General features: G+C 38.4%; 1 protein-coding gene across 4 annotated transcripts in view; it reads left to right on the forward strand.

Moving 5' to 3' along the window:
* The window catches only part of PIK3R1 (phosphoinositide-3-kinase regulatory subunit 1), a 78,519-nt gene extending 55,162 nt beyond the window's left edge, over positions 1-23,357 (forward strand). For 3 of the 4 annotated variants that reach the window (XM_073344109.1, XM_073344110.1, XM_073344111.1), the window contains 9 exons: positions 10,330-10,432; positions 11,122-11,220; positions 11,345-11,525; positions 12,004-12,129; positions 14,037-14,179; positions 14,424-14,600; positions 14,700-14,768; positions 18,298-18,468; positions 18,978-23,357. In XM_073344109.1, coding sequence (XP_073200210.1) covers positions 10,330-10,432; positions 11,122-11,220; positions 11,345-11,525; positions 12,004-12,129; positions 14,037-14,179; positions 14,424-14,600; positions 14,700-14,768; positions 18,298-18,468; positions 18,978-19,167 — 1,259 coding nt within the window. In that variant the 3' untranslated portion in view covers positions 19,168-23,357. Of the gene's footprint in view, positions 1-8,430; positions 8,944-10,329; positions 10,433-11,121; positions 11,221-11,344; positions 11,526-12,003; positions 12,130-14,036; positions 14,180-14,423; positions 14,601-14,699; positions 14,769-18,297; positions 18,469-18,977 lie in introns of those variants that run through there. The other variant, XM_073344112.2, reaches the window with a different exon arrangement.
* Positions 23,358-25,649: the final 2,292 nt, after the last annotated feature.

Here is a 25,649-nt window from a genome sequence, read left to right on the forward strand (position 1 = left end):
AAATAATTGAATAATGTGTGCAGATTTTTCCATAGCCTTAGAATTTGTATTGCTTCTTATTGAACACTGTATGAAAAATCAAGAATGTGAGATACTTGTGAAGCAGTATATATGTACTTTTGCATTCCTTACTATTAAAAGCGGACAAATTATGAAGTCCTTTCTTAGCTCTCACTCAAGCCTTTCTAAGCATATTTCCTCAAAAGAACTGTGCCCAGTGGGGACTGATTAAAGACCTCAAATTTAGTTCTCTGTTTAGCTTTGTGCATTTTTCAGCCAAAATCTACATTCTTATTAGTGTAGGCAGAATCAAAACTGCTTCAGGATAGCTAGTTGACACGTTTTCACTGTCTGTGTTAGCATTTAGTTCATACAACCAAGAGCAAAGGTTAGCACTACTTTAATGCAACAGATTTTATTTGAAATCAAGCGTTCCTCTTTTTCTTAGTATGGGTGAGGCAGTGTTGCCAGACTTGTGCAAAAGAACTTGTGCTGCTGTGCAACGTGATTTCTCAGTTCAGCAAAGCAAGCGCATGTCAATATAGAGAAGCTGAAAGCCTTGACTTACAGTAATATTAGCAAAGGGTACTTTAATAAAGAAACAGAACGTTGTTTTAGTGTTCCTCCCTCTCTGCTTCTAAAGTACAGTAAGAGACCACAGCAGTAAGGTTTTGCAGGATTGGGTAAGAACTGGAAGAGCTGGTACGGACTTCTCAGAGTGTTGGAACAAGGTATCTTCCAAACCCACCGTACATTGATTTGAGTGAGTAATCTTGCAACCTGATATGCAGAGTTGCAGTACCTTTATGCTGGAGGGGCAGCTAGGCCAAACCAGACAGGTGCAGGGAGCCAGGCCTAGCCCCAAGCTGCAGAGTGAATGCGCAGTGGGCTTGCTTTCCAACTTCCTCTCTGTGCCTCCCCGCAACACTGGGCCAGGATTAGGGTTCCAGTGCCAGGGCAAAGGGTGCTCTGAAGGTGGTCTATGTCCCCTCGTTAAGGCAAAGAGAAGCCGGTGAAGGATTGTGGCCTATGATTTTTGGTCTCTCCATGAATATGGGCCCTAGGAACATGCCGAAGTGGCCTCTTCATTAATCCTGCCTTGCCTACTAGCTTTTAACTCTGCATTTTGATAGGATGTGTTATAACAACTTCCATTCTTATCTGTATATTTCAAAGTCCATACTTGGCAAAAGGACAATCTGTGTAGTAATTGCCATACTGTACATTATTCTTCAGTTAAATATAATATCTGCCCATCCATTAATATGTAGCCAAAAGGTTTAGGCCAAAATTTTCAAACTTGGCAGCCTCCTGAAAAGACTTTTGCTTGTGCTTAACTTTTGCATGCCTGAATATTTTTCAGAAGCATATGAGTAAATCTTTGCAGGTTTAGGATCCAGATCTCTGCTTGAGCTCCTGAAAAATTGAGACATCTGTTTAGAAGTGCAGAGTCCCCACAGCTCACGTCGAAGATTTAGGGACGGATTTTCAAAAATGCTCAGCCCCCAGCAGCTCCATATTGTTCTCAGGGGAAACAGCATTTAGGTTCCTACATTAGAGCTGAGCTCTTATGAAAATTTGGCCCTTCATATCATTTAGGCAGCTAAACTAGAGAATTCTGACTTGAATTGTTTTACAAACATCTTGACACTAACTGAATTGTAATGGTTATAAGTGGGGAAGGGGAATTTGCAATTTACCGAGGCAGGGGTTTACTTTTGACTTCTTTATTTTGACAAGGCTGGCTCCCAATGCCCAGTCAACCCTAAACAATGTAAATGTTCTACCAGACAAAAGTACAATAAACTGGGGTTTATATGTGTTATATTTTGAGATGACACTTTCAAAAATGCATCCATGTGCTTCTGACTGTCTCTAAGAAAGTATCTCCTTCTCTTGTATATCTTTAATTTGCTGGACATTTTTCTTTCTGGATGGAAAAGCTGTCATTTCTAGATAGTTATGGTGCATTGCATCATAACTGAAGTCTAAAAATTGAACACCTTAAGCGTATGTAAAAGATGCAAAACCCACTGTCAAAGTTCATTTCTGATATCTGGTATGTTGCAGAATATTCATGTGCAGTACAGTTATGAATCAGGCCTTTTAACATCTCTGGCTTGAGCTTCAACCAGGGATATTGCAAGATGTTAAAATGAAGGAAGATTCCTAAAAAAGTGAAAGGCAACTTTCAGCGATCTTTTTCCTGGTGTTGAGCAGTTTGTGACAATGCCCTAGTGAAAAGAATTTCAAAGATGAGAAATGGAAGGACTTTTTTTAAAAGATCTTACTTTTTAAAAAAAGATTGACTTCTTCATAAAGTGATTTGGTTTTGCCTGTTTGTCTTTCTTTCCTGTTACCCTTTAACCTGGAAAGAAATAAGTCTGTCTAAAATGAGTTGTGTGAATTTTCGTGGTGTCATATACAGGAGGCAGATGTGTTCATTGCTTGTTTTCTTTTAAATGCAAATTTTCTTTCTCTCCATGCAGCCATGGAAAGTGAGAAAAGTAGGACTTGTATGTTAAATTGAGCCATGTGCAGCTTTGCATCTGTAGTTATTATGATGAGCATCCTAAGCCCATTTTTGAAATGTTTTTAACACAAGCATGTATTGACCTTACCCTGCCAATATGTCCAACCCAACACCTACAACGTTTTGTTCATGAACTGAGGACACAGTTTAATATCATACAAAAATATGCCACAGTGAAATACATTTTGTCAATATCTGTGTAATCCTATGGAGAAAAAGTAAGGTTACAGGGGGCAAAGAGATTAGAAAAAAAAGTCTAGTCGCAGAAATTATTATTAACCAGTTCCATTTTCTGTATTACCTTGTCCCTCTCTCGTTCTGTGTAGCTGTTCAGTCTTTTGACTAGAATTACCAGATTTTTTCAATTTTTTTTTTTAACATCCAAACTTGATCAGCTAAACCAAAATATCAAGCTGGAGGAGAGAGAGGGGAGAGACTGCTTCTACTGTTTAAGTCACTGGGAATTTTGACATTGAATTGACGGGTATAGCATCCGGAAAAAGGTGTGTGTTCCTTATATGTGCCATATGAAACAAAAGTATCTTAACTATAGTACAGTTTAAAAAATATCAAGGAACATGTCCTTTTACATGTTTTAAGAAGAGTATTTGGGAGTTGGGGCTATAAGTTCCTACAGGTCTAAGAAGCCAGCTGATTTTTCAGGTCATGAATGATGTTAGCAGTGTAGTTGTGGCTGTGTTGGTCCCAGGATATTAGAAAGACAGGGTGGGTGAGGTAATATCAATTATGGACCAACTTCTGTTGGAGAGAGAGACAAGCTTTCAAGCTACATAGCAGAAGAGCTCTGGGTAAGCTGGAAATTTTGCCTCAGAAGTTGGTCCAATAAAAAATATTACCTCACCCACCCTGTCCCCCATCAGTGACCTTGGCTTTTCTATCTAGGCTATTATCCTAATTTATTCCACGTTTGCAAATAACATTTGTGAAGGACGTCTCCTGTGACAAATGTTACAAACTTTGGTGTGAGATGTCAGATTTTATTGTTTTTATAGGGTCAAAGGTAAAAGAACATATGAGGTAATGAGACTATCTTACACTTCTGGTTTATACACAAACTGTCACTTGCTGAAATGTTGGTTGGTGGGGTGGTCATAAATGTCAATGGCAAAGCTGAAAGACAAATTCTCTGTTTTTATAGCTGTAAATGCATTAGAGAGATTTCCAGCGTAAATGTTATGACATATACAGAAGCTGTAACTGATGCTAGTTGTTTCGGGTGAGTTTAGTGGAGTAATAAACAGAGCAGGAAAATAATGGCTCACTCCTGTTCCCATTGAAATCAGTACCAAAGCTCCCACTGATTTCACTGGTGCAGAATCTGCCCTCTAGTTCATAACTGTATTTTTGTTTTGTATCACAACACACTACAAAAGTAAGACTATTATCAGTTGTCAGTACTTTACATGCAATGTCAGAGATTTAGTCTAAATGTTTATCATAATTCAACATTATTTTTTAAATGTTAATAGTCCTGTGAATATTGTGGCCTATGCTAAGACTGTTTTGACTTTTCACAATTATAGCTGTTGTACATTCTCTTTTTCATCCAGCAGAGGGCTCCCCTTCTAAGCTAATAAAAATCATGCGGTTTACACCTAATCTAACGAAATCAAAATACATTGTTAACTAATCTCCAGCCTGGGCAACACGAGGTTGTCCTGTTTAAATTTTGACACTATGTAGAGCTTAGGTTTCTCAACGCCTTGTAATTATTGGTAAAACCACATGTATTGTATTATAACAAGTATGTACCAATTAACTGTACACCACTCAGCCCCATGCCCAGCTCTCAGTCCTGCTTCTTACATTGTATGTCTTGCATGTAAAGCACTTTAAGTAGCAGCAATCATGTAATAAGAATTAGTATGAAATCTGATCTTTCAGCAGTTGTAAAAGCTATCGGTTTGATGACAAAAAGTGCATACCAGTTGAGGTGATGTATCTTGTAAAGATAAGTAAAGTCTCAGATGCAGCTATAGTGCGCAAATGCATGTGTGTTCATATATTCATGTGGACACACACACCTGAATCGCATGTGTGGGGATGAGTGGGAATTCATTTTTGCATGGGTCATTAGACAAACATTGGACTAAACAAACATTGGACTTGGTACTGCTTTTCCACAGTGAAATTTCAACAGTTGTGTCTTGTTTGTGTGCTAATTACAGTGCTGGTTTGGCTGTTGTTCCTCCCCCTCAGATCTCCTGTGGCAATACCATAGTGTACTGTGGATGGTTGATGGAGGTTGTGTGATGCATGCTGTACTCCCCCCCTACCCCACTCCCCTTGAAAAGGGAAAGTGGCATCTCCAGCAGGTGAACAGTCTGTGCCAGCTCTAAGATCAGGACTTCTCTGATGACTCCAAAACTATGAGCCTTCTACAGCACTGTTTAGTAAATCATACTGGCTAGATATTTTTTTTTAAATCCTGTAGTAGAGTGCATATCAGTTACTACCAAAAGCTAGGTTTTTCTGTTCTCTCACGGTTTGATAATTTAGTACGGAAAGACAGATTACCATCCAAGTGTGAAATATGCCATGTTCTTTTCCAGACAAGACTGCTTCAAAGGGCAAGTAAAAATGGCAATCCTTTAGTATGCAAAGGGAAAAAAACAACAACAGCAAGAAATTGTTGTAGGTGAAACCACTTATTTGGAAAATTAACTAAAAGTCATGTATAGGGGTTTTTTTCTGTGTAGTTTGTGCGTATGTGTGTAGTTTTATTTTGGGGGACAGGAGTTGGCCTTGCAGTAGCATTTTTGACAAACACAGAGGATCCCAAGGAATACAGCTAATTAGGAGAAATACTAGTTATGGCTTGGTAAAGGAAACAGGAAGTCTTAAGCCCCATCCCTTTAGGAGGCCTGTTTCTCCTTTCACTTACTCCTGATTTCCTTCCATGTAACAATTGAAGTGGTTACTTAACTGTCTTCACTCTTGAAGGTAAAGGAGTGAAGCCATGTAAGTGAAGGGGGAAACTGACCCTTTAATTCCCTCTTCCTTCCCTCATCAAGCATGCATACTCTGACACTAAAACGAGGAAGATTGATTTGTCCGAGTGACCTTCCTGTACCACATGCCCATGAAGCTACCTTTGGCTCACCAAGTAATGAAGAGAACATGTATCCAGTATTGGAAACCACCATGGACATAGACATGTGTCTGTCTAGTGGTTAAATTGATATTAATCTGACTATGCAGTGTTGTTGTAGTCCTCTTGGTCCCAGGATATTAGAGAGGCAAGGTGGCTGAGGTAATGTCTTTTATTGGATCAACTTCTGTTGGTGAGAGAGACAAGCTTTCAAGCTTACACAGCTTTCAGGCGTCTTCTTCGGGTCTGTGTAAGCTTGAAAGCTTCTCTCTCTCACCAACAGAATTTGGTCCAATAAAAGATATTACCTCATCCACCTTGTCTCTCTGTTGTTCTGACTAACAGTTTAGAACTTCATTCTAAGGGTCTTCAATCAACACCTGTAGTTGTGGTCCTGTAAGTATGTGGGAGGTGGTGCGGGGCATGCAAACAAGCTACTTTTGCACTGGGCTGTTCTGAGAGGTACAGAACTTTACAAGGAAGCCTTTGATTCTATTTTTTTCTGAACTAACTCAGCCACTTCCTGTATTTGGCTGCTCATAGTGCTTTTCTTGACACTCAGTTACTTTAATACTGCATTGAGCAGCCTGTTATGGAGACTATTTTAAATCCACTTACAATGGTCTTCTCATTTACTTGGCGAAATGAGAAAGTTACTCCTGCATTGGCCATTTGTTAGCTGATGACAACTTTTACTTTGACTCTGGCTCTCCCCCCTCCCCCATCTGAAATCCCTGGCTCAGCAAATATTTGAACCTGCCCAAGTTAATCATGAAACTGAGATCTTTATCTGAGAGAGCTGTGCAAGCTACTGAGGTTTTTTTTTTGAGTACTACAATCCTGTTCACTTTTTAATTATGAACCAGAAATGTGTGGATACCCAATGCACAATACAGAAGTTTAATTTGTTTAGAATAGAAGAGGGGACTTGGATTTTCTGACTTCATGTTACAGGTCTTACAAGTGGATTTTATGGAGTGTTAATTGGAAAGCACAGAGTCTTTTCAGAACTGTTCACCTAATTCATTCAGAGAAGTGTCCTAACAAAGGAATTTTTTTAAAAGACTTTTCTATCTGAAAGGATTGCTATCTGAACTTTTCAGGTTGTTGGATACAAGTATTACTGGGGTGAGCATTTGCGATGCATAATTTACAAAGTAAGTGGTTTTGAATGTGTATGCAGTTTCCCCCCCCCCAAGTCCTTACAGAAATAGGGTGTATATATTTTCAATACTTTATTATAATTGATCACCAGTCATAACGTGCCTGAGTGAAAGTCAATATCTATCCAGGTTAAGCTGGGGCAGTGGAAAATCACCTGTGTCCTGTCTGTTCTGGTTTGCCGTATGGTGTCACAGCAAGCTAGACTAGTTTGGGCTGAGCAGTAACCTGATTTTACAAGTGTGGCTGTCTAGAATTTGGTCAATGGTAAGAAAAGGTGGGAAGCATTTTTTTTCCTGGTAGCAGTTTTTGATGGAAGTTTAAATAAAAATCATACTAACCTCCTGTTAGACTAAAGGTAGCAATATATTATTTGCAGGAAATCTCTCATAACCTACTTTAAGTAATGTACTGTTGCAACTGTTTGAGGAGTAGGTGGGCTAACCCCTCAAGTTCAATGTTTGGACTTGTCTGGGAGCATCTTATGTATCCTGTTACACTTTGCAAATGGAACAAATCTTTGGTGCTTGTCTACCTAAATGGGGAAGAGAGGGAGGCTACTTCAAAAGGAGCTTAAACATGATCATGTGCAGGCAAACCAGCATGTACAAGTATTGATGATGTTGGTACTATAGCCATCTTCTTGCATGCTAGTACTTGTCTAAAAGGATAAAACTACAACGAGATAGTTGGGTTGGGATGTGGATGCAATATTGAGGAGATGCAAATAATTTTGTTCATTTTTAAGTATGTAACAAGTATTGGCGTAGTATGTACAGATTTTATCTATCCAGTGGTCAAAAAGATTTCTTAAGATGACTGTATTGCTAATTGCTTCAATTACTTATATTTTTGGTATCTAGTTTTCTGCCTAGATAGAGGATAGTGACTATTAAAGTATTCATAAGTGCTATGCATAGTAGCCTACTGCTGCGTTAATAGTATTCTTTAGAGGAGGCTCAAAGAGTAATATTCAAAAAATCTTTTTTCATATTCAGTACGGTTGAGAAGAAATATTTTTCAATAGCAGGAGGCTTTTGTTGATATAAAGTCAGATATATAAAGAAGAAAATGACAATGGCTCCTGCTTTCAGAAAATAACTAGCATGGTAAATGATAGGAGCAGGGCAGAGAAACAATGGGAAAAGGCAAACTATATCATTATTCTGACAGACAGGCTCTGTATGTTCAGAAGAGTCATTTTTTGAGATTTTGCTTATTTTGGTTCACTGCCCTGGTTTAAAAAAAAACCTCATTAACATCTTTAGCATAAGATTGCAATATTTTATTTCTAGCTTTCAAAATTAAAGTGAAAATGTTTAACAGTTGTATTGCACTACAAAATGATAAGGAAATAAGGCACTTGGTATGATACAAAACGTATCAGGGCATTGTGACCATTTAAAAGTTTAAAACTCGGCACAGTATAGAAATACAATTTCTGTTCATTACATATTTGGAGTGCATATTCCCCCCTCCCCCACCCTTTTTTTTTTTTGAAATATGTAAAGTAGGTACAAAAGGCCTAAAAGGATCTTGAATGGTCATCTTTAGGTAACTGAATGGGCTACTGAAACTGAGAAGTTACCTACCTATCTGTAAACACAGATCCACTATATGTATTTAAAAAAAAAAAAAAAAAAAAAGCTACGTGCTGCAGCATATCAGCCTTTGTCAACCTGCCAGCAGTGGAATGTACCATGCTGCAAAGAGTCAGAAAAATAAAATGGAGAAGTCAGCATAAGGAGAACATAGTCAGTCTGTTTGTGTATAACATCATTCATATATTGCAATTCTGTTTAAATGTAGAGTCTTTCTGAAACTGAAATTGTTTTAAGATTAGTGTAGAACAAAATGATGAAACAGGAGTGGTCTGGTGACATTATTTTGACACGATTGGCTGAGGATGATGATGTAATAGGTTACAGTGCAGCCCCTTATAGGTTTTAAAATGAATTCCAAGACACCATGACAAAGAGAGCCTGATTCTTTTTTCTTATAACTGAGCTTTACTCAGTGAAACTCATACAAATGTACAACACTGTTTGGAATATGGAAGAACTGGATATAGAATATCCCAGGACAGATATAAATTGTGGCACAGACTTGATGTTTTACATAGAAATGGATCCACCAGGTAATAATACTGCAGTCTTATTGTGAAAGACTAGTTCATTTTGGTCTTTATGATAGCTGCTGCAAAATCTCATTAGATGTTTAGGATTTACTTCCTTTGTCATTGATGCAAATGATTTTTTTCATAACTTGGAATTAAATTGTGGTTTTAATGCATAGAAGTAGCAATTAGAATCATAGCCTGTAGTAAATACCTTTTTTCTTCTTTAATTGGAATTGAATTGAATTCAGGTGTTTCAATTTTGATTTTATTCTCTCATATGTAGTCTTAGTTCTGTTTTAGTGTATACTAAAAATGTTGCATCATTTTTATTTTTATTTTTGCTATTTCTGCTCTACATTATGACTGACGAGATCCTATAAAAACACTTGTATTTCCTGGTACAGTGATTACACATCAGTATGCAGGATTGTCTCGGGGAAAACATTTTAAAATCTAACAAATTAATTCCTCACTTTGTATCTGTTAGTCATTTGATAGTGGAATTGTTATACTATCCTGACGCTCTCTTTATTATTATAAAAACATTGTCTTTTGCAGTCAAGCATATTATACAATCATATACATAAACTATGTAAAATTTACTATAGAACTTAAAACCTTGTTTCCTTTTTAACCCTGATTCCAATGTTGTCCTCCTAGCTAGTAAGACAGAAATGCTGCAGTATCTTTTTTGGCACCCAGTGGTGTACGTATGCAGCTTTGACATTGAGAAAAGGGGATGTGGTTTTTAATCAGACTTGCCATTTGGAACACAGTTTATCCTGTCAAATACTAAGATTAACACTACGGATATTTGGGTGACAGGTGGGTTCCTTAAAGGGGTTTTTAGCAGATCATTGTACAAAATGCTGAGGATCAGAGAAACTCAATTCCTCTTCCTAAAACATACAGTATTGCTGTGGTTTTGCTGCTTTTATTACCCACAGCGGCGCTTGTACTAGAAAGTTGCAAAATTCCTCTTGGATAATTAAATGGGAGGAAAAATAAAAATGAAACTTGACATGTTTTGTTGTTCGTAATGATCGCAGGATGGATATTTGTTGTAGGAGGCAGACAAAGGTGAAAAACTTTAGTTTAAACATTTTTGCCACAAAATGCCTTTTTTGGTTGTGTTTTGCTTGAAATGTATTCTTCAGTAACTAACATACATCTTTTGGTGTAGTACATCCTTATGGAGTAATTAAGTTTGTTGCCAGTAAAATATCTTGATTTACTTGGTATCTTTCAAAGATTGCCAATAACAGAAACCTGTGTTTTGCAATCATTTTAGCTTTCTTTTGACATAATGATTGTTGTAAATCATAGCACAAATTAGGATTTTGAGGTATGTACTATTTAATTTGCAGCCGGGCTACAAATAACTTTTTTCCCCCTCCTCTGCAGCACTGCCTCCTAAGCCACCGAAACCTAATACTGTAATTAACAACGGTATGAATAACAACATGTCTTTACAAGATGCTGAATGGTATTGGGGAGATATCTCAAGGTAAGTCAGCAAAAGGCATGTATGTATTTGCTATATTCTCTTTTGTTTTCTACTTAACTACAGAAGAATGATTGTTGTATTAAGAACCATTTTCAGAACATTTTCCAACACAAACATACCATAGATGGTTTTGTTGCAAAGATGACTAAAAAGTGACTGACAGTCAGTTAGGATGCCGTATGTCCAAAAATATAATTCTTTGTAAGTTGTTCTATTATTTTAAGACCTCTATATGAAACACTAGCATGAAAGGACAACACTGATAACCATCATTTTTCCTCCTTCTAGCATCCAAGACCATAACTCTGAGGCACAATACTGTTGTGTTAATAAACCAGACTAAAAAATGCTGTGTATAAGCAACATTTTTGACCTTACTATATATAGATACAGTAGTAGAGTGTCACTGGATGCTCCAATTGTGCGGGCTTGTATGAACAAGTAGGAAGAACTTTGCAGAAATATAAATCTGTTCCAGCAGTGGGAGGGTATTGGATACAGCATTTTTATATTCCATTTGTTCACCAGTAGAACTATGAAATAAATGTAATGTTCTTAAGGAGATAGAGAAGGCTGATGAAAAAAGCAAAGATGTATTTCTGTTTTAAGAAAGATAGAGGGAGAAATGATAGATTACAGTGAGGAAATTAGTAAGAGGTAGTCATTGTTTACTTTTGCTTTCATTTTAGGGAAGAAGTAAATGAGAAGCTTCGTGACACTGCTGATGGTACCTTTTTGGTACGAGATGCTTCTACCAAAATGCATGGAGACTACACGCTTACACTAAGGTAAAATACTCAGCTAGATTCTGATATTGGAATATATTCTTACAGAGCTGCATTTAAAAATGCTACTTTCTTTTGGCAAGAGCATCCGAAATATGGCTGACTGTTTTCCAAACTATATTTACAGGAAAGGAGGAAATAACAAATTAATCAAAATATTTCACCGAGATGGGAAGTACGGCTTTTCAGACCCATTAACTTTCAACTCTGTGGTTGAGCTAATAAACCACTACCGGAATGAATCTCTAGCCCAGTATAATCCGAAACTGGATGTAAAATTACTTTATCCAGTATCCAAGTACCAGCAGGTAATATTTTTTATTCTGTTTATGTACAGAAAAGTTATTAGCGTGTAGAGCCATTTAATATGGAGAAACTCTCTTCAGTTAATATTTGAGATACGAATAAACTGGATCTAAGACTTAAAAAAAAAAAAAAAGCAACTCTACAAATTGTACATCAAACAATACAAACTTTAAATACTCTACATAGTTTATTAAGAAATAAACTTACCAGGTTAAATATGACAATTTTAATGATGAAATATATAATTTTCAGCATAATGCTATGTGCTGGCAGTGCAAAATTGTCTTTTGTGCTTAATTTCATTTCAAATGTGCATATTATATGCATTCAGTACATCTCTTCTCCATATTGTGAGAGAAATGTCAAGTTATAGTGTATTTCTTTCTAATGGTCACTTTTTTCTTAACCAATTTTATTATGAAATTTGTACTGTGTAACTGTTCCTTTACTGGATATATTTCCTTCTGCTTATCCTCCCAGGATCAAGTTGTGAAAGAGGACAGTATTGAAGCAGTGGGAAAGAAATTACATGAATATAACACTCAGTTCCAAGAAAAGAGTCGAGAATATGACAGACTCTATGAAGATTACACCAGAACATCTCAGGTGAGTTATCTTTGAAGCAGGACTTGTAGAGTGCAGGACTTCTTATTTGGTTTTAGAAGGACATTGACATAAATTGCTAATGTTAACTTTGAGGTACTTTTTTCTTTTCTTCTTTTAAAAGACAAAAGTTGCTTGATGTGATAGTTCAGTAAGTTGGAATCATTTACTCATGTCTGCGCACTGTTACCCACTGCGCACTATTGATATTGAACAAAATCAGTCCTGGGGCCGGTTTTGTTCAATATCTTCATAAATGATCCGGAGGATGGTGTGGATTGCACTCTCAGCAAATTTGCGGATGATACTAAACTGGGAGGAGTGGTAGATACGCTGGAGGGGAGGGATAGGATACAGAAGGACCTAGACAAATTGGAGGATTGGGCCAAAAGAAATCTGATGAGGTTCAATAAGGATAAGTGCAGGGTCCTGCACTTAGGACGGAAGAACCCAATGCACAGCTACAGACTAGGGACCGAATGGCTAGGCAGCAGTTCTGCGGAAAAGGACCTAGGGGTGACAGTGGACGAGAAGCTGGATATGAGTCAGCAGTGTGCCCTTGTTGCCAAGAAGGCCAATGGCATTTTGGGATGTATAAGTAGGGGCATAGCGAGCAGATCGAGGGACGTGATCATTCCCCTCTATTCGACATTGGTGAGGCCTCATCTGGAGTACTGTGTCCAGTTTTGGGCCCCACACTTCAAGAAGGATGTGGATAAATTGGAGAGAGTCCAGCGAAGGGCAACAAAAATGATTAGGGGACTGGAACACATGAGTTATGAGGAGAGGCTGAGGGAGCTGGGATTGTTTAGCCTGCAGAAGAGAAGAATGAGGGGGGATTTGATAGCTGCTTTCAACTACCTGAAAGGGGGTTCCAAAGAGGATGGCTCTAGACTGTTCTCAATGGTAGCAGATGACAGAACGAGGAGTAATGGTCTCAAGTTGCAGTGGGGGAGGTTTAGATTGGATATTAGGAAAAACTTTTTCACTAAGAGGGTGGTGAAACACTGGAATGCGTTACCTAGGGAGGTGGTTGAATCTCCTTCCTTAGAGGTTTTTAAGGTCAGGCTTGACAAAGCCCTGGCTGGGATGATTTAACTGGGAATTGGTCCTGCTTTGAGCAGGGGGTTGGACTAGATGACCTTCTGGGGTCCATTCCAACCCTGATATTCTATGATTCTATAACCATGGGTTGGTACCCTCCTCTTGGCTTGGCAGCAGCTCTGCATATTGACCATTTGTAGGGTCTGGATCCCCATGCCTTGAAGGCACAAATTCAAACTACAATGCCTTAGAATTTCTCTCGAGAGAAAGGTATCATGTACAAAATGTATGGCACGTGGGTATGACAACTAGACACAGTGCAGGAATGAATAGCAACCCACCTCTCTCATATTTACCAGTAATTAGCAGAGCCTGGGAATGCCAGGGAAGTGGCACTGTTTTATAGTTGCAGAATGAATACTGTGCCTTCTGGAACCTGCAAAAAACATACCTAAAAGATAGGAATTTTGAAAGATACTGGAGATGTGGGTGAAACGCCAAGTAATCACTCAGATCAGCTTAGTATTTCAAGAGTCCCAACTATACCTGTAGGGGTACAAAGGGTAAAGTGAGGACAGTTTCGAAAGGCTCCAATTGTAAAAATAAAACTAATATATAAAACAAATGTAGTAGATAATTCTACCTATGGTCATTGCCTTTCTTGGAAAGCAGCATCATTGTAGCAAGTTGTACACGGCTCGCTTTTCATATATTGTAAAGGTCTACAGATGACTCACATGTTGCTTCAGGGATATTAAAGTACAATCATTTTGCTACAAAATAACTTAAACCTTTCCAGAGATATAGGCCAGTAAATCATCCCTTCAGTTTTATAGGGTCTATAATGATGATTACTTTATTTACAGGAAATTCAAATGAAAAGAACGGCTATTGAAGCATTTAATGAAACAATAAAAATATTTGAAGAGCAGTGCCAGACACAAGAAAGATACAGCAAAGAGTATATTGAAAAGTTTAAACGGGAAGGAAATGAAAAAGAAATACAAAGGTTGGTACCAGTGCTTATCTGTTTAAAATGTGTGTGATTTAGACAAAGTAAAAAAATACAAAGTCCATACATGAGAAGGTACGTCAACGAAATAAATCTGAAATGCAGTGGGTGACAGCTTACAAATTTTGCAACTGAATCTTGAAAAATAAATCTTCTCTTAGATGTTTACAAGTGAAAATAGGAAACCTGGATTATGTACCAGGATCTAACAAAGTATAACAAACCTAATTCTTCTTTTCAGAATAATGCACAACTATGAGAAGTTGAAGTCTCGAATAAGTGAAATTGTGGACAGCAGACGTAGACTAGAAGAGGATTTAAAGAAGCAAGCGGCTGAATATAGAGAGATTGACAAACGTATGAACAGCATTAAACCAGACCTTATACAATTGAGAAAGACAAGAGACCAGTACTTGATGTAAGTACATATATGAATTACAAAGAATTTAGTTTTCCCATAATGTCCAACTTTTGCCGATTAAAAATATATATAAACCTGTTTTTAATTATTTTCCAGGTGGTTGACTCAAAAAGGTGTTCGGCAAAAGAAGTTGAATGAATGGCTGGGCAATGAAAATACAGAAGAGTAAGTATTTAAGGAATTGAATACTCCTGAAATCAAATAATGCTACACACTAATGAGTTTAAGCATGTTTAGTTCAGTGACTGTAGGAAGACTCTCAGGCACAGCACATCTGAGCATAGCTGATACTGGTTTGGACCTGACAACCTGTTTTACTGAGAATATTAGCAAGGGCACCAGTCTTATCCTTTGCTCCTCTATGAATACCTAAGAGAGGTATATGGTCAGGTGACTATAATGAGGAATTGGAATCTAGGATTCTGGGTTCGGCTCTTGACTCCATCACTGACCTCTTGAAAGACTTGAACTTAAAACTCTAACCTTGCTGCTCCTGTCTGTAAAATGGGGATCATAGGATATACATTCCTCAGAGGGGTATTATGTAGCTGAATTAATATTTATAAAACACTCTGAGAAATTCTGATGACAGGCTCTCTACAAGCGCAAAGTATTGGTGGTGGTTAGTATCAACCATCACCAGAGATGGACATGATCCAGAGCGTGGATCTGCTCTGCCTTTATATTCCAGTTTATGACTTGTCTGAGTAGAGGCAGATATTGTTCTGTCATTAAAGCAAATGAGTTGGATACAGGTTTTTAACTTGCTTTGGCCACTGGACCATCACCACACACAGATCATGGGTGAAAAGTGTTGATCATGTAACTGTCAAGTATTCCAGGCTAGGTGAGGTGACTATAGTGATGGATTCTAGTTTCCCTTTAAAACCAAATCTAACCAACAGAAACTTCATGAATCAAAGAGTAACTTCATGAATCAATAGTGTAAAAAAAGTAAAACCTGAATTTCAGAAGAGGTGTCAGTGGAATTCATATCCTGTTTAACATTATCACCCTGTGTTGCTTCCTGTCCTTGCCTTCTACACTTCCTTTCTTGGTCAGAGGTAGCTGCAGCATGGTCAGTGATGTGTTTTTCTATGGTTCCACTCTAGCTTTGTCTAAAATAGTGGTTTGGCTTTTCTTAGTTGTCTTCTATTGCTATAGAACTGGTGCAGCTCCACTGGGATTGGCAGTCGTGGAAGTATTGGATAGACAGGGCACAGGCATTTTTACAACCATGTTGTTTAACCTTTCAGAGCACAGGTAGAAGATAAGGTGGTAAAAATGTAGGCAGCCAGTCTCCATTAGCCCTCCCATCATTGTTATGACAAGAATTCTGCACCAAAGTGCAGATACATAATTAGTTAAACAACCACAAAAAGTAACTATGAATGGAGTGATGTCAGATTGAAAGGAGATCTCAAGTGGGTTTCCACAGGAATCTGTTCTGGGTGTTATTTAACATCTTTATTAATGACCTGGATGTAGGACTAGAGAGTCATACTGATCAGATTTGCAGATGACACTAAGGTGAGGGAGCGGGGCCCGCAAACACTTTAGAGAACAGAACTAAAATTCAGAGGGATCTTGATAAATTGGAGAACTGGACTATAGACAACAAAATGAAATTCAACAAAGACAATAAGGTGCTACAAATCACTAGAGGTGATTGTGCCACTCTACTTAGCGCTGGTTAGGCCTCAGTTGGAGTACTGTGTTCAATTTTGGTCACTGCTATAAAGAAGGGATGTAGAGAAACTGGAAAGGATCAAGAGGCAAGCGACAAAGATGATCAAAGGGATGGAATGCAAGCCATATGGGCAAAGGCTGAAGGAACTGGGTATGTTTAGTTTGGAAAAGATTAAGGGGGGGATATGATAGAGGTCTTCAAATACTTGAAAGGCTACCATAAAAAAGGATGGAGAAAAAATTTGCCCTCTTGTCACAGGGGGCAGGACAAGAGGCAATGGGCTCAAACTACAGCATAGCAGATTTAGATTAAATCTCAGGAAATACTTCCTAACTGTAAGAACAGTAGTACAATAGTACAAGCTGCCTAGGGAAGTCGTGGAAGCTACGTCACTGGAGGTTTTCAAGAAGAGGCTGGATAGCCACCTGTCTTAGATGATTTAGACACAACTAGTCCTGCATCTTGGCAGGGGGATTAGACTAGATGACCTGTGCAGTTCCTTCTAATCCTATGGCTCTGTGATTTTCTTCTTAACGCTAGAGCCAATTGGAGATTGCTCCAAAATAAGGCTAGTGCAGACAAGGCCACAGTTTGGGAACATAGGATCCAAATATGAAATGAAACATTGAAAAAATAGCTTTTATTTATTTTGTCTTTCCTTGCTAATGAGCCATCTGATTTCTGCTCAAATTTATGCTGACACCATTCAGATTGTTTTCTGAAGTAATAATATAGCCAAAATAAACACTGAAAATGAGAATAAACAGACAACTGGGATCCTTGTCTAGGAGATAGCTGGAGTTAAAGCGGTAGAAATACAAATAAGGGCAATGGGGTGTGACAGGATAAGGAAGGTAGATGGTGTTCATTAGTGAGAGAAACCAGAATCTTCCAAAGAAACTGAATTCCAACAGTGGACACTGATGTTTGTAGCACAGATTGAGGCTAACTAGAATCAAGGAATTGGGGATGAATGAGAAGCCGTATTTACTCAGTGCTTGAAAAACTGACCAGACACCTACTAGCCAGAGGTCTAAATCTACTAGCCAAAAGTATACCGATGGACAAATTTGGAGGGTCCCATCAGTGCAGGCTAGCAGCCATACCTTGGTGTGCGGAGGGAGCGTTATTCCACTTCTTCACAGTCTCCAGCTGCTTGTTTACTGTCGAGGTGCTGTCCTTTAACCCTGGTTGGAGGCTTTATCTAGCTACAGTAGTCTGAATAACTATGAAATTCCATCCTATGTGGCTGATGGAAGAGAGAAAAGCTTTCTGTATCCTAATTGCGGAAAGGCATGGGGAGGGAAGAGCCTCTATTCTGTACCTTTCTTAGAACCCCCCGTTTGCAGCAGAGAGGAGAGAGAAGTCTATTATGCTGCCCTTTCCAGACCTTTTATTTTTTTGGGTCTCTTTCCCAAAATGAATAATTCACTTGCCCCTCTCTGCTGTTGCACATAACTTTCCCAAACAGCAGCATGAAATTGAACTGATTCCTGACAATTTCACTGCTGACCACAGAGTTCTGACCATCAGCAATGAAACTGACCTAAGGTGCTGTTCAGTTTGCTGGGTCTGTTGCTTGCCAAAATTAGGAGCAGCAGCAGAAGCACTCTCTGAAGACTCAGGAAGATAACACTGCCTCCATTTATATTTCTTTCATACTTATAAGGGTATCTGCACAGTAATGCTAGAAATAACATTTTTATTTTTACATGAAAACTTAAAGTCAGAAGAATTATATGGCTTGGGCCCCTGTACTCACCTTCCTACTAGTGGGTTTTTTCAAGTCTTGCTGCCTGTACCTAGTTTCTTCTCTGTGACATTACTGAATGTGGCTTGCTGGTATAGGCATATGATTCTTGCTTGGGGTGAGAGAGAGATCCCAGGTTCAAAAAACCTTGGACAAGCCCTTGCAAAGGCTGTGTTTGAGGGCTGGACTTGATGACTTCTCGAGGTCCTGACAAGCTCTACATTTCTGTGATTATCCTTTTCATATTTGTACAGCCAATACTCTATGGTTGAAGATGATGAGGATTTGCCCCATCATGATGAGCGAACGTGGAATGTGGGAAATATCAACAGAAGCCAAGCTGAAAATCTGCTGCGGGGAAAACGGGATGGAACATTCCTTGTTCGGGAGAGCAGCAAACAGGGTTGCTATGCCTGCTCTGTGGTGTATGTATCCTGATTTTTTGCTTTGGTTGTAAAAGCATAGAGGTGACAATGAGGTTAAAAAAAATTGTTGCTAGTAAGTTTATCTGGGTGATGAGCAAGAAATCCTGTTAGGGCCTGATCTCAGTGACTTCAGCAGGCTTGGGACTGGGCTGTCAGGATCATCTACTCTCATCACTGCTCCTCTGCGTCCTGCAAAGTTCAACCCTGGGAAGTTCCCACAGACGGACCTTAGAGTGAAGGGGGAGAATGACAGCATAGAACTACTGGCTGCTGATCCACTAAGTTCTTTGTACCTTCTGCCTACCCAAACAGTGTGTAAAGCATGACACCCTGAGAATTCTAGTTAGATGTAAGATGTATGGAATTATTCCAATGTAGAATACTGTCATTTTGTATATTTACCAACATTTATATATTTACTGTCAATTCGCTATTCCCTAGCCTGTTCTTTAACACGTAAACTTTGCTTTCTTGACAAATTAAAAACCTTTCTATTTTTTTCCCTTTAGGGTGGATGGAGAAGTAAAGCACTGTGTCATAAACAAAACCCCTACTGGGTATGGATTTGCAGAGCCATATAACTTGTACAGCTCTCTTAAAGAACTGGTGCTACATTACCAACACACATCACTCGTGCAGCACAATGACTCTCTCAATGTCACATTAGCCTATCCAGTATATACACAGCAGAGGCGATGAAGACCTTAATACTCAGTTTTAAAACAAAAAAATTAACAACACTGAGGCCTCTGGAGAGAGATGGTTCCTTTCAGCCTGATTTGTGAATTTCAGCTGCAGTATCAAAGTTGTCTGTCTTCAGATGGGACTAGAGCTTTCTTGACAACTGCAGTGGGAGAGATCACAGTATTAAGCTGTGAATGTATGTTTCTAATCTAAAGTGCTTTTTTATTGAGAAAAGAAAAACACAAGAGAGGGAAATGCTATACCTATCTCCCTGCAGGAACACAGAGGCCTTTAACCATGGTGCTTGTTTACGATCTCTTTGAAGCTTTACCAGCTAGAATGTGGGATTCTGCAGACCCCAGGGGCAACAGGTCTGTGTAATTCTGTTTATGGAATTTCTCGGTCATGGCGAGGTTCAGATTTGGTGTTGCTGTACTCAGTGGATCCAGGCACAGAGCATTGTGGATTTTCGTTTCCTGATGAATGATATGTAGCAGAATGGCACTTTCACTTATAAGGGACACTTTAAAAAGACTTCGGTTACAGTATGTTGTTCAGAGGAAATGATGTAATAGCAAAGTGCCAGGAAGTGTTTTGTTTAGACGTTTAAAATCTCGTGTTAAGAACATATTTAAGACTGAAGAGAATGGGACTTTCAATGGCATATGGTATATAAAAATGTACATAGTGGATGACTAACTATCATCAATGGAAACTATCAATACCAAACTGCTTCTAGTTTCTCTTTTCTGTTTGCTGAAAGCTGAATCCTTAGACAGTGCTATGCAATACTGAATTTTCTTTTGGTTGTATTTCTTTTTCAAGTATACCTACAGGATAAGCTTTTTTTCCTGTTTTTTTGTTGCCTGAAAAATGTTTTTCCTGAGTATTATTTTTTGTTAATATTCATTTTGTTGTTCGGGTTTTGTTTTGTTTTGTTTTGTTTTTAAGAAATGTACAGGATGCCAGTAAAAATTGGCTTCAGAATTAAAACTATGAATAGTTTACAGGTTTCCTTGTATAGAAGGTTAAAAAGTTCCTTTCTCCCCCCCCCCCGGACTAAATATTTTGTTGGGCCGTGCCTGATAAGCTTCAAAGCTGCTTTATTCAATAAAAATATATGAGCATTACAAAGTATCACTGAGTCTAAAAATATTGTTTCAAGGATATCTTTAGAATATGGTACCATGCTGTATTTGCTTCTTGGCGCATTTTGAACATCTGTCCCGATTGTCTTTGTATTTGGAAGGGGAAAAAATGTACACCCCCTCCTGAGCATTACTGCAGAAGAACAAATGAAACCCTGGATACTAGAGCAGTCCGTTTGGATTTCAAGCTCCATCCACATAGTAAATCCATCGTAAAAAGCAAATCCAGCATCTTGACCTACCATAGTAGACTTTTTGTCAGCATGCCAAGCTACCTTTCATTTCATATGAGGGAAGAAGTTTCTCTAAAATGTGTTTGTTTTTTGTATTACTAGAAAAAGACTCCCAAGTTTGTTCTGAACAATAGGGTACAAGACAGGGTTAATTCAGATGAGAAACCCTTGGTTTTTTAACATTAGGATTTCCATAACAAACTTTTGATGTTTTTCACAAACTTATTTGCTGAAAGGTAATGTCATCTAAAAGAATAAATTTTAGGTACCAGAGAGTTACAGGATTTCTGTTAGTTAAAGAAACAAAGGATGTCAGTGTCCCACTTACCAAAATTGTAAAGGGTTATTCACTGTGGGTTTCTGACATGGTTATCCACTCACAACATTGGAAAAATTCATGCTGCTGCTTCACGTTTTACAGATTAATAGGGTAGTGATGTCTGAGAGGACTCTTGAAGATTTTTAGTCCAGGTGAAGATATGAATTTGTTTTTCCTTTGACCTACAAGTGGAACACCTTTTATTGTTAAAGGGAGTTAGTCGCATGCACAATGGAAGGAATAAATCCCATTGAATTCTCTGATTATTGCCACCTTTCAAAAATGTACATCTCTTAAAAGGAAGTATTAAGTACTTATTTAGAAATCTGTACCTTTTAGAAATACTGTTAGGCAATTAGTTTGTCACCTGTGGTTTATTTCTACATTACCTCTTCATTTCTGATGCTGTGAGATTTTTGTTTTTATTTTGGTTTTGGTTTTTTAGCCTGTTGACTTTGCTTTTCTGTGGAATGTATTTTATCTTACCAGAACCTAATCTTTCACATATCAGGGAGCAAAGCTCAACCATCATTAATGTCTCAGGACAATTACAATTTCAAAATCAAACTGAACTTTTTTCCAGTTATACAAGCCTACAGTTCATCTCTCCTTCCCAGGCAGACTTCTCAGAGACCATCTGAATTTGTTTTTTCTAATGCCTTTCCTTGACTTTACCATTTATTCTGCTTGTAATGTCATTCAACAGAGCTTGAAATTCAAATCCATCCAGTTTTCAGCAATTAAGCAACCTTCGTGGTATGTCAACATATCCTTCTAAGGATAAAACAAAAATTAAAAATATTAAAGATGTTGGAGGAAAAGTATTACATTTATTTTCTTTAGGCAAAATGTATATAGCCTGGATTGATGTGTCACTTAAAACTTTTCAGCAAAGGATGTAGTAGACAGACATTTGGGACCTGACTTTCCTCTCACGTCCACAGAAGTCAGTGGGCCCAGTTCTCAGCTGGGATACATTGGGTTGCTCCATTGCTTTAAGTGGTGCTAGGCCGATTTACACCACCTGAGGATCTGTGCTTACAGTGGAGAAAAACTAGTATATGTGAGAATCAGGCCCCTGACTTCTCTTGCACAAACAAGGACAAACAAGCACAAAGCTGAGAAGATTTTTTCATTAAGGCATCTTAAGTTGAAATTTAGCCTGGACAAGGTCCATGCACTACTTAAGGGTCATTTAAACCCTCAAAATAGGGCTTTAGTTGGTTTGATGTGGTGCCTAGGCCATGTGTGGGCTCTCTGCAAAGTGAGTTGTACAGTCCTGCAGCTTTGCCAAACACCTTTTTTGATTGCTGAGTTTTATGCCCTTTATATATTGTATGATCCACTCACTTTGGTTGAACTAAACCAGCTTTACTATACCTGGAAACTCAAACTTCATATGAAACAAAGGTATGTTGATATAACTGAAGAAACATGGTCCTTCTAATGTCATTTCAGCGGTAATTTTTCCATCTAATATGATTAAAGTTTTTGAATACTTAAATCTCTGAGCTGCCGCAGTACTTTTTACAAGGCTGCTGAAAGGTAGATGTACATGTGACCACAAGAAAAGTGAGAGAAAGCAAATTATTGTTTCTTTAAACTGAAGCTTGGATTTGGGGACCGGAGGGGGGGGGTGTGTGTGAATGGATCATAATCTAGGTGCATCTTACACCAAACACAGTCCTTTTGCTCAATCAAAACACATGCTGTCACTCATTTCTTTGTTTAAAAACAAACACACACCCCTTTTTTGGTGAAAGTTGTTTCCAAATAAAGTGAGAAGATTGTGTAGTTCTGTTTTTAAAAACAACTCATCTGGATGGTTCACTTATCTATCAAAAAATCTGTAAAGCCAAATCTTCTGTTTAATGCCAGCTGTTCTGTAGAAAAGGAGTGGCTTTGTCTTGTAATTGGCAATGAACTATAATGCTTGGGAAATCCTTCTGATGCTTCTAATTGGGAAAACTTCTGCCGGTTATAACACAGTGCTTTTGCTATGCATGGTATTCAGTTGGGAAAGTGAGTCCTGATATTATTTTTTCTTCAGGGTCACTTTAGAAATGGGCAGCTCAACGCACAATGCCTCCCATGGGACAAGGTTCCAAAATGCAACATTCTGTACAAAAAAGAAAATGAAATATTACTATCATAGAAGGCTAAACTGGACTGGTCTGTGAGCTGATAGTTACATTGCACTTGTCCCTATGAGACTGCATTAGCTGCCCAAGATGCTGCTATTTTTTGTATTCTTGTTTTAAAAAAATAAAACTCTGTTCTGTTAAATGTCTTTAAAACATTAAAATTACTTTGTTTAAAAAAATGGTCTTGGAGGAGATGGAAGGTAGGATGGGTTGTAAATTGCCTTTACAAGGCAATAATAAAAATGTGCCTCCTTGAAATTTTGTTCAAGCTATAGATTTGATGGAGCTGTGTCTTGTTTTTAAGTTGCTTTAAAAATTGTACTAGGTCTTCAAACAGAATAAAGATTGTTTTGAAACTGCATTTTACTTGTTGAGGCCTCACTAAGGACTTTTTGAGAAGTTACTTCAACAGGTTACATCACTGACTCCTACAGTGTGCTTGTTCCCCACTTTGTAGAGGAGAATTGAAGGTGCATATTGGTGAAGGGAGCTAGTTAGCTTATGATTTATACTCATTCTTAATTATTCGTTTAACTTAGTGAAGTGACAGTAGCCACTGAAGAGCTCTGAAGTAGTCTCGTGCATATAATGACACCAAGAATGGTAGTTTTCTTAGATCAGTGACACTGCAAAATCAATGTAATGTTATAAGCCTGTTCCCTATAACTTCAGACTCTAGGTGTAATCCTGGCTCCACGGACGTCAATGAGGGTTTTTCCATTGACTTCCGTGGGGCCAGTATTTCATCCCTGTATCCAAATTTAACCTAGCAGCATGAACACAATCTACAAAAAACAATGAGAAAAAAAGAAGAAAAAAAGTCATTCTCAATGTTATTTTCTTCCAGACTTTGCTAGTGGGAAATGTCTAATTGTCCCCACTTTTTAAAGAGGGTGGACTTGGGAAAAACAATCAAGATTTCCCTTTCCATATCCCCTAATAAAAGAACAAATCCAGACGTCTGAAGGCTTATAACCTTATCTGGGCAGGGCAGGCACCAGTTCTATACATAGCAAATGTTCCATTTTAGAATTTGCACAAATAGTGCAAATTATAAGTGCATACTGGGGCCTCCAGAAATCACAGCATGCAAATAATAATAGTTCTTAATGTTTTCACAGCCCTAGTAGAGCTCCCATTGCTGGACACTCACCAGGGTCCCATGGTTTGGGTCCCATGATCTCATAACCTTCCCTGAGTCCTGGAGCCTACCCAAACCATCTCTGTGGCCTCTCTGGAATACTGCCTGGGCATAGACACTGACTGTTATTCCTCTGCAGAAGTCATACCTCGCAATCCAGTTACACATGGCATCTGGGTGACCTGTGGTGATCCCCCAAAACACTCCAATAGCTTAAGCAGAGCTCCAACCTTGTGGGCACTCTGGTTTACAGTTTCTCTCACCAGAGACACGGGATAGTTGAAACACATAACACACAGGCTATGTAAAGGGTTTCTAATACACTCTACGTTAGCCCAAGTGATATACAGATCTAGACAAAACAATAAAACACCTGTATGTCATTCCCTGCCCCAATTCCCTCTCCACTTTTGAAGGTTGTTTGGGATTTGGTCAGAGTCCTATAGAGTATTCAGGATCCCACATCCTGCACATTGTTTCTCCACTGAATCCGGGAGTTTCTGTCTCACTGTCCTACTTCCTCAGCTGATCTTACCATCAAAAAGGAGAAAAGGGTTCTCCTCTATTCTTCTCCCTTGCCCCAAGCCTCCTTATTCTTTTTAAACGTCTGCTTTGTCATCTCTTTCCCTTTATTCTCCTGCTGGGGGGGGTTCTTTGAAGTAGTCAGTGATGCAGCAATATCATCAAATCAACCAGAATTCAGAAGCTGTATCTAGATAGATTCCCCAAATCATCGCAAACATCTTATTTAAAATATTTACTATGGGCTACTATTAAGTTTTTATTCCTCTCAATATCAAGTCTGGTTGGGTTTTTAAACTGGATTACACACACTGCAGTTCCCTTCTGCTAAACCTGAAAACATAGCACACTTGTCTCTTCTACCAGAACACGTTAACACAACCGTCTCTTCTAAACAATGAATTTCCACAAGATCCAACTTCAAGATGTAAACTTATATGGTGTTACGTTGAGCCACGGAATATTTTATTGTCCGCTATTGGAATGATTTTGGTTAAGCGTATTTCTGGACTATGTAGATGCGGTCCTTGGCGGACAATGGAAATTTGCAAAAATGTTGCTGTTCCATTTTGAATGGAATGCCAACCGTACCTCCCCCACAAAATACGTCTAATGTGTGCAAAATAAGGTTCTTGAACAAGTCCTCCATGCTAGTCCCTTTGCCTGAGTTTATGAACCCAGAAAAGAGAGAAATGGTAAACCCTTCATTTGTTGCCGCCTTCAGATTAAAAGATACACACAGTGTGATTTCGGGAAGTTGCACGTGCTTAATAAAGCATCCTGAAGGATGATACTGTGGGACTAGTCCCTCCTCCTTAACGCTTCTTCCTGTCCATTTTTCCTTCCCTAAAGCTAACCTGCATATGCCCATGGGTCAAACACTGATGCAATAAAGTGAATTTTCTTTCCTATACAGTAGAACCCCTATATAGGAACTAATTGGAAATTGAGGACTTTATAAAATCAAAAAGTTCATAAAATTGAACAGCT

The sequence above is a fragment of the Lepidochelys kempii genome, chromosome 5, assembly GCF_965140285.1.
Source record: "Lepidochelys kempii isolate rLepKem1 chromosome 5, rLepKem1.hap1, whole genome shotgun sequence".
Lineage (NCBI taxonomy): Eukaryota > Metazoa > Chordata > Testudines > Cheloniidae > Lepidochelys > Lepidochelys kempii.